The sequence below is a fragment of the Hibiscus syriacus genome, unplaced genomic scaffold (assembly GCF_006381635.1).
Source record: "Hibiscus syriacus cultivar Baekdansim isolate YM2019G1 unplaced genomic scaffold, ASM638163v2 tig00111877_pilon, whole genome shotgun sequence".
NCBI classification, from domain to species: Eukaryota; Viridiplantae; Streptophyta; class Magnoliopsida; order Malvales; family Malvaceae; genus Hibiscus; species Hibiscus syriacus.
The window spans coordinates 2,375,055-2,384,798 of NW_024063208.1; the positions used below are offsets into that span (position 1 = coordinate 2,375,055).

The 9,744-nt window shown below is 30.1% G+C and overlaps 1 protein-coding gene across 2 annotated transcripts; it reads right to left on the minus strand.

Moving 5' to 3' along the window:
- Positions 1–2,829: 2,829 nt before the first annotated feature.
- On the minus strand, positions 2,830–7,732 carry LOC120172678 (putative serine/threonine-protein kinase). Of its 2 annotated transcripts, XM_039180083.1 has the most exons (6): positions 7,627–7,728; positions 6,363–6,478; positions 5,424–5,634; positions 3,809–4,046; positions 3,551–3,701; positions 2,830–3,162 (listed from the first exon to the last, which is right to left on the minus strand). In XM_039180083.1, exons 1-6 carry the CDS (start codon positions 7,709–7,711, stop codon positions 2,854–2,856), a joined length of 1,110 nt encoding a protein of 369 aa, XP_039036014.1. In that variant the 5' UTR covers positions 7,712–7,728; the 3' UTR covers positions 2,830–2,853. The 2 variants fall into 2 exon arrangements, with proteins under 2 accessions (XP_039036014.1, XP_039036015.1); XM_039180084.1 differs by lacking the exon at positions 6,363–6,478 and having other exon boundaries at positions 7,627–7,732.
- Between the last annotated feature and the right edge of the window lie 2,012 nt (positions 7,733–9,744).

The window sequence follows — 9,744 nt, forward strand, 5'->3', positions numbered from 1 at the left end:
TGTAATTTAATTCCAACTGTCCCCCAATTCTTATAATAGTCATCGGAGCCATATTCAGTTACCTAGTTTCTACCGCATTCGTATCGAGCGTAGAACTTCATTAATTACATATATGAGACCAAACATTTCCATTCATGCATTTATCAATACCAACATGTTCTATAAAGCATAAAGAGGTAGTAATGTATTACCTCGATTTCTGTGCCATACTAATCAACCATTAAATTCCATTTGAACACCCTCGATCTTGAAATCAACTTCCAATAATTCCTCAGAACCATATCAACAAAAATTACATAAAAAACGGAGCTTAATTTCGAAAAACGGATCGAATCGGGTGATAAATCAATTTAAAATAGCTTACCGGGTTTGAATTTGATGAAACGGTCTTCGGATTCGGAACGTCAAAAAACATAAAATATGACTTTTCAAAAAATTTGACTTTTCGATCAAAGTCAACAGGTTTGACTGGCAATTTCGAGGTTTTCGGGCTTGAATTTCGAAAAATTGACTGCGGAATTGAACTCAGGACGTCGAAAAACGTCAAAATAAGTGTACCCGTAAAAAGTCAACGGTTAGTCAATGCCCGGTAAATGTCGGTCAAAGTTCTGGTCAACGTCGGTCAACTGTCAACGCATGTTAACAGTCAACAGTTTTACCCAAACCCTAATAGAAATTAATTACAAAATTAGCTTCTTTTTAACAATATTTACAAAACTAGTACCTGAGTTTTACACAAATATCACCCTAACAAGAATTTATAACAAAAATAAGTGATACGGTGTCTGAAAAATTTCTAAAAATTATTTTAAGGCATTTTGAGACATTTACCAAGCTCGGTTCACAATTTTGAACGGTGGAGAGCTTGATTCTGAAACGTCGAAAACTTTGACTTTCTCACCCCTCCACGCGCCGGTGACGATGGAGACACTGATATCGCCGGTGGACTCAAAACGATGCAAGGAACACGATGGTGCGGGAGGTGTCGAAAACGGATGGTCGGATCGTCGTGAATCGACGAAAAACCAACTGAAATCGAGTCAAAACCGACGATATTTCCAACTGAAATTAACGACGAACGTTAATGATTCACGATGAAAGGTTTGAGGGGTTTTGTTCATCGGTCGACAACGAACACGATGATTTTCGTCAAACGGACGCCGGACGGTGAGTAGATCGGAGTTCAAAGGAGGGTTGAGGGGAAGAGGAAATGAAACATTTCTGCAGAAAATAAACGGGGAAAGGGGTTTATATTTTCTCCTAAAGAAAAATAGGTAAACTATGAGTTTATCCACTGAATTTTCTACACTTCATAAAACGGTCTGTCAACTTTACGATTTTACAATTTAATCCTTAATTCCTTCCAAAATTCTAATTAAATTCACCACTTTGTAATTCCTAAAATTTAGCCCTTAAATTGGGGTGTGACAGGGCCCCTAATTTTAAAAAAATTATAAAAAATATATAGTATTTTTTTTATACAAAATCATAGCATCAACATCAATATTTTTCAATATATTTTTTCATTACATAACATAGGTAGCTCATTCAATCTTTCTTGTGACATTGTTAACCTCAAGTAAGTTTTCAACAATTTCAACTTAGAAAAGCTTCTCTTAATTTATTATGAGAAAAAATAATCTCTAACTTATGAGAAAAAAATAATCTCTAACTTATGAGAAAAAAATAATCTTTAACTTGGAAAAACACTTTCATTTTAGAAAATGAACCCGCATGGCCATATGTGAACCAACTATTTTTTGGGTCGAGTCGAAATAAAAAAATAAGCCCCTAATTCAAAAATAAAATAAAATATGTGATATAAAATTTATATTAGAATTTTTTTATTAAATTAAACAAACAATAATTTAATACAATGTCAAAAATATATTTAAGTATACAAATACTTATAAAAACATTGCCTTCTAGCATTTCCTAATGCAGAATAATTGATTTTAGTGTAAAAATATTGTCTCGTGGAAAAGCATTTCTTAAATTAAACATCATGTTTAAGCATTTCTTAATCCAATAGTTTATTTTGGAGTAAAAAAATCCCTCCATGGATGAAAACCGTTAGTCAACAAATTATCAACGCTCTAAAATACATATTTTCTTTCTAAAAAGAAACAGTATGTACCAAAATATTAAAAAAAATCAAGTGACTTTTTAGTCAAATCTCAGAGGTTTTTATCTAAAAAAAACGTTGAATTAAAATGATTCAAAAAAGGATTAAAATGATTATTTAATCGAACGTTAGAGACTTATTTGACATTATACATTTTCTTTTTCCTGGTGATTTGCTGTCAAATGCTTTTTCATTGGATCACATGGGTGATTCCCATATTACAAATAAATTTATCAGATTATATGCTTGAACAAAATCATCTGATCATTTTAAATGAAATAAAAGATATGTGCAATCTGTATGCTGATTAAATGGGTTTATGTGTATAATTTTCAGTGAGAAAATTAGGCATTGATTGAAATTTTCTGGGCCAAAAACATATATATTGAGCCGACTGAATATTATGGGCCCTGGGCGGGTGCCCCTCCAGCCCCGGCCCAGGACCGACCCTGATTGAGTTATATAATTTATCGAGTGTTCATTAACGTTTTCCAACAAAAAATTTACACCATTATCGAAAAAATGGGTTATTATGACAAATTTCAGTAACAATTTTTTAAAAAAGTTCAATTTCAATTTTAGCTCCTCTTCGACTTTAATTCGACATTATTTACTAAGGATCAAAATTGCAATTAACCTTGAAAAATTGACATCAGTTTTTATTTTGGGTTGCCCCAACAAAAATGTTATTTACAATGAATGTATCCTAATAGAAGTATATGATCTTTTTATGAAGGTTGTAACCGAGGGCTTAACATCTTGGTAAAGCTTGAAGAAGGGGAACGTCGATTCCCGATCTTTACATCCATGATGTTGGTAATGAGTCCCGGATCGGATATCTGTAAATCCCGAATACCGACCTCGTCGCACATCATTTTAATAGCCATCGACATGTACGGTCGGAGCCCACATTTTTGTTGCACACAGATCAATCCTACCTTGAGGAACCGGTACACTTCTTTTTCCGAGAAGCTACTCTTGTCCAACACCGGATCCACCAACTGCACCAACTTGTTTGATTTGTACATCTCCCATGCCTACATAAAATAAATCAAATGATAAGATATTAAGCCCGTTAAGATTAGATATCCAAATCATAGTATTTCAAATGAAAAAGATTAAATTTCATCACATAATAGACTTTCGGAATATCTAATTTAAAATAATCGTTTAAAAAATCAGATATCAATAATATATCTTTAATATCAAATCATATTTGTGCATCTAGGCTATGAATCGTCAAAAGCTACTTTACTGAGAAGAAACTTCAATCAACAATTATAAAATTTGACAGTCAAAGTTGGAGGGTGGGCAGGTAAAGTTCGGTTGTATTATTACATTAATGGAAACATGTTTTTCTATGTTGTCTTCGTCTAAACAAAGATGCAAGAAGTGAAAGAAAAAAAAAATAAAGAATGCATATACCTTCTGGACAAGAAAGAACTCGCCAATTTGGAGATCGAAATCGATGGCAGTCCGACCACTCACGATCTCGAGTAATAGGACTCCGAAACTATAAACATCTGATTTCCGTGTCAAGTGTCCGCTCACGGCGTATTCCGGAGCAAGATAACCTCTTCGATACCAAAAAAAGAATAGTTAGATAATTGTATAGTTGATGTATCTATTTTTTAATACCCTGATCCAAAAGAAAAAGAAATGAAGAGAAGAGATAGATCTTACAATGTACCGGCGACTCCGGTACTGAGGTGAGTGACATTATCGAAGAAGAGGCGAGAGAGACCGAAATCGGAAAGTTTAGGGGTGAAATTTTGATCGAGAAGGATGTTACTAAGCTTGATATCTCGATGGACGATGTGTGGCTTCACCTCCTCGTGAATGTAGGCAAGTGCCCGACCTATCCCTAATGCTATTTCTTTCCTTACTTTCCAACTTAGCTTTGCCCTATTTTCCTCTCCTCCTGTAATATAATAAGTCTCGAATATAAATCATAAAAGAAATATCAATATATATACAGGGACAAGGTTTTTAAAGATATAGAAGAGACTCATACCTCTAAATTTTTATGTTTTAGTTCTACTAGTTTAAATATTTATCAAACTAAATCTTATCCATCTTAAATTTTAAATTAAATACTTCTCAAGTCTATTAACTTTGAAGTGGGAACGATCATTTGATCTAAATATGACGGATTTTTTACTCTATTTGACCTTATAGAGTTGGGTTTTTCTATTGTTAAAAATTTAGATTTGAGTCGGGTCAAGATTTTTTGAAAATAAGATTGAATCAATTCAAATTTATGGTGAAAAATATTCGACTCAAAGTCATTTTTTGTTGTTGAAAATTTAGGTTTGAATCACTTCATCCCTTTTGAAGGGTAAGATAGGTTCTGTTCAGTTTGAATTTAGAGTTTAGTGTGAAACATACTTGACCGAAGAATAAAAATATAATTTATTTATATATTTTAGAGTTACTTGCCAATACACATCTCTCTATATTTTTTGAATTGGATCCCTATTTTAGGGGTGTTCAAACGATTAAAACGGACACCGACCTAACCGAATTACCATTAACCGAATTAATTGAATTTTTCCCCTTAACCGTTAACTGAACCAAACTTTTTTTAAAATATTAACCAAATCGAATAGAGTTTGGTTATTTCGGGTGATTACCCGAATTAACCGAATTTTTTAATAATATTTCTAATTAAATTAATTTGAATATAATATAAGTATTTTTTAAATTTGAGTTAAAATTTAATTAGGTATTAATAATTTAATGAGTCTAGTGTGATTAAAAAATAATTGGATCTTAATTCTTAATGGGTTTTAGCTTAAAATATGTATTCAATATATATAGTATATATAATATTTAATAATTTCGGTTAATTCGATTAATTAACCGATTTCGAACCGAATTAACTATTAACTGAATATAGAAAAAAACCATTAACCGTTTCCTGACCGGACTAACTCAGTGGCGGACCGAATTAACCGAACTAATTCGGTTCATTTGGTTAAAACTGAAAAATGAACACCCCTACCTATTTTACCTAATAAATAATAAGTTTATATATAGATACATAATATATTTTTGTTGAGCCGGTTACGACTTTTTTACTCAAAAAATTGAGTTGGATTTAAGGTCATGTGAAACTTTCTTAAACCTAAGTCAGGTTGGATGACAAGTGATATACTCGGGTAGGGTTCAAGTGAACCAAAACTAAATCCGACTTATATCTAACCCTATTTTAAAATTAGACAACCCTTTCTACTATCTAATCTTAACTCCGTCCTGATCAAATATATATGTGTGTGTAAAAGAACAAGAAGAATACCAAGTAAGATATGAGCTAGACTGTTGTTCTCCATGTAATCATAAACAAGAAGCTTAGAGGGTCCATCAATGGAGCCGCCGTGGAGTTTAACAAGGTTTTGATGGGAGATGTTGGATATGGAGGCTAATTCGGACATGAACTCCCTGTTGCCTTGCTTTGATTCTACTGATAAAGCTTTCACAGCTACTCTTCTTCCATCTTTCAGCCTTCCCTTTATGTTCCCAACCAAACACCATGTTAGCTCCACAAAAAAAAGTCTTTTTTTTTTAATTGGAAAACAAAAGGAGACAAAATTTTGATGATGTCTCAAGGTTGAACTCGGTTGGAGCCCACCATGGCGGCTCTAATACGTTTTTCTTGCACTACTAAAATCATCGCATTTAACATGAAAATGACATATCTATGTGTTTGATAAGAAGCGTAACAAAATTAAATTAAAATTTTATTTATTTATTTATTTATTGTGTGATAGAGTTAACAATAAATTGAAAATATTTTTTTCAACTTTTTCATCATTCGATTAAGTATGTTTATAACTGATGTGTTAATCATTTTATGATGTGACAAACTTTAATAATACTACTTTAAAATATTCATTAATGAAACCTATTGTGATTATTATAATTTGTAGCTAAATAACTTTGTAATAATTCTATCCACCTAATCATAACATAAAGTTGGTGCATGAACCTGAGCTTTTTAAATTATCATGAAAAATAAATAATAAGATAGTATATATTTTTAATAAAGGTAAAACGTACTAAATATAATCCATTAACTTTTAGTGTACTTTACCCTTTTTAATTATCATGTACTTATAAATATATTTTTATAATGTAAATGAGTTACTTGAAATTGAATTCAGATCTAATATGATCATGATATTATTTTGATTTAATAAGTATATATATATATATAAAAGAAAGAAAGAAAAAGTACCTTATAGACAATACCAAATCCACCTTCACCAATTTTATTGGAAGGTAGAAATCCATCGGTCGCAACTTTCAATTCATCATATGAGAATGCATGAATGTTCCAAAAGCTTTGTGAATCTGTCATTTTATATAATAGTTAACCTCCCAACGAACCACAAATAAATAAAGGATTTTTATTTTTACAATAAGGATTTTTTTATTAAAAAGTATAGAAAATAATATATAAATGATGATGATTAGTGACAAACTAACAAGGAAGTGGGAGGAGTATTGGCCATTTTTTAAATAGAATTTCAATGTTTATAAAATGAAGTCATTATTTTTTATCAAACTTTAGGATTTATTTTTTTTTTTTATTAATTTTAAAGTTGGGCAGGATGATAATGTGTTAAGACACGTTCAAGAAGTATACATTTTGTCCGAAATCGATTTGAGTTTAAAGTGTTTACATTCAATTTAAAATTCAAATCAAATTTTGAGATAAAAATTTACATCTAACTTCATCGTGCTCAATAAAAATATATAAAAAATTATTTTTTATTTAGTAAAATAGAATTATAAATGAAAAAAATATAGAGAGAATTATATTGACTTAGATAAAAGATTTTTAACATTAAATTTAAATTTGATTCGAGCCGAACCCAAACCTAATAAAATCCGATCCGACTCAAGTTCAATTATTTAAAAAATATATATCTTATAAAATCATATTAGATTGAAACTCTACAAATCAAACAATTTTATTGAAACCTAATAATGTAAGATGTCAACTTAAAGATAATGATACTTTAAAAAGCTAATAATATAAATAAAAAACAATTAGATAGTTCTATTTTTTTTAATTTCATTTAATTTCCTTTGAATTTATTACTACTAAAAACAGGCTATATTCATTCCCCTTGGACAATGGAAGAGCACATTGCTTTCCTCTGTCTTTTCCTAATTTTATCACTCTTTAGTATTAATCTTAACGGTTTAAACTTATAAAATATGTATCGGTTAAGTTTAGTTTGATTAATATTATTATCGGTATATTATATAAAAAGATATAAGATCAAACATACTTATAAAATATGCATTATACTAAAAAACTTAATAAAATACATCTACACACATTACATTATAAACATATAGTTATATTAAACTACACATATATATACATCAAACCCAGAGATAGAAGAAAAGGATGGAAAAAATAAAGAAAATTATGTAAATAAAAAATTTAGTCATTTGGATGCAAAATTCTTTATGTATTAGTTGCATACCTCGATCATTATGACTCGAAAAATTTTCTGACGAAGAAGAAGAATAAGAAGAGAAACAATTCAGGTTCGAGAAACAGAAATTCATGATGTTGGATTGATCGTTTCGAATCGATTTAAGCAAGCAATCTTTTCTCTCCTTGATGATCCATTTAGAATCTTGGAAATCAAATGTGAAAAAAAAATGAAAACAAAAAAGATTTCGGTTGAACGTGGAGCCTCAAGAGAGTTATATATAGAGCAATAATTGAAGGAAAAGAATTGTTCTTTTTCTATTTTTCTTATATAATCGGATACTATTTAATATTAAGAACAGTTAGTCATCAATAGAACACATAGATGACATGGCAATAAATGCAATACACAACTAGACAAGCCCCTAATGAAATTGGACGGTCTAGATCTTTAGGGTTTAAACTTTTAACTTGTGTTTAGAACCGTTGGATTATGCTTGATCAACATGATGGGGATGGGGTGGCTGCGGCTGTCTATGTTGATATATTATTTCATGGTACAGTTTTGGTTTTAGTTTTCATTTAATAAATTTGACTTGTTTGATGGAGATGGAAAATATCCATAAGTCCAAATATATGCTTCGAAAAGTCTACGGAAAACTGGTTGGACCACACAATATTGCCAAAATTATTATTACAAGTTATATAGATGGACATATTCAAATATGTGGCACACAGTAATTTGATTTCTTCCTCATGTTCTATATGCATGAATGTTATTTGTACATCTAACTTCTCAAGTTCGGCACCAACCAACTAACTTTAGCTGTCAAGAAATTGTCATTATTTTTGAAATTTCGAGTTCGAATATCGCTATACCAGATGTATAAGTATTTATTGTCTCATAACACCTTAACTTATATGCTTTAATACTAGTTTTATCTATAAGAAATACATACTTAATAAATATAGTATCGAATGTATCATTAACATGAGTATACGTAGGACATCTAATTTTTTTTTAAATCAAAATACTTGGCAGGAGTATCAATACATATCTATTACGAAGTTTTTTTTTTTGCTCAACGGTGGTAGATGTAGACCAACTAATCAAAAAAATTATTTGTAGATGTTGTTTAAACTTAAAACGATTTTGGGATACGAGCATTAGAAAGAATGCATCAAACTTTCTCCATCGTCGTTATATTCATCTGTTCTGCGATACTATTTTACTCGAGTGTCTCGAGATATCTTCTGCTTTATGTAATAAAAAACTAACTTTTATGCTTCGAGAAGAATGCTCAAACTATTTTTTTTAATTTAGGTTTTTTTAGTTAATAATCAAAGGTTAGTTAGGTTTATTTTTCTAATTAATGAAGAAAAAAACTTAAATTAAAAAAGTTAAAAAAACTTTAGGGTAAATTACATGTTTAATATCTAAGTTATTACCTTTGTTCTATTTTGGCACCTAAATTATATATATATATATATATATATATATATATATAAATTATATCTAACGTTTAGTTCCATCATTTGTTTCAAGCGAGACTGAAAATGATCCTTATCTCAAGGGAGATTGAAACTTTTATTTCAAGGGAAATGATCTCAAGTGAGATAAAATTTTTGTTTCAAAAGAAATTATCTTAAAGTTTGTGTTTCAAGAAAAAAATGTCTCACGTGAGACAAAATTTGTTTTAAAAAAAACAATTTAAAGTGAGGTAAAATCTTGAGTGAAATGTTATTGAAGTTAGTTCTAAGGGAAACTATCTCGAGCGAGATAATGTTGATCCAACTCCTTATGTGATGGAATCGAGCAAAATGAAATTTTGTTTCAAGGGAAAAATCTCAAGCGAGATAAAATTTTGTTTCGAGTGAAAACATTAAATGAGAAACTTTGAAAATCGCTTTCTCATTTTTACAAATATCGTATAAGAGCATCATAATGATCAGGAAGCACGCTTCTCTTGACAACTGACTCTTCTGTAAATTTGGCTTCTTCATTCTTGAGGTTCAGCCACTTTAAACTTGATATCCTTCATCTTTAGATTTGACTTTCTATCTTTGAGGGTTTTGTCGTCATAAATCTTTAAAGTGTAATGTATTTACTATGTATCTGAATAATGCTCTCATGAATGCATTAATGCGATTCATGTGTATCCTTTCC

Bases quoted from the DNA above. Each gene is read 5' to 3' on its own strand.
- LOC120172678 (XM_039180083.1), bottom strand. From the start codon at position 7,711: ATGAATTTCTGTTTCTCGAACCTGAATTGTTTCTCTTCTTATTCTTCT. The intron at 5,635-6,362 runs GTACTTTTTCTT...GGGAACATAAAG, and splicing joins GATTTGGTATTGTCTATAAG to GGAAGGCTGAAAGATGGAAG. The intron at 3,702-3,808 runs GTAAGATCTATC...TTGGTATCGAAG, and splicing joins ACCGGAGTCGCCGGTACATT to AGGTTATCTTGCTCCGGAAT.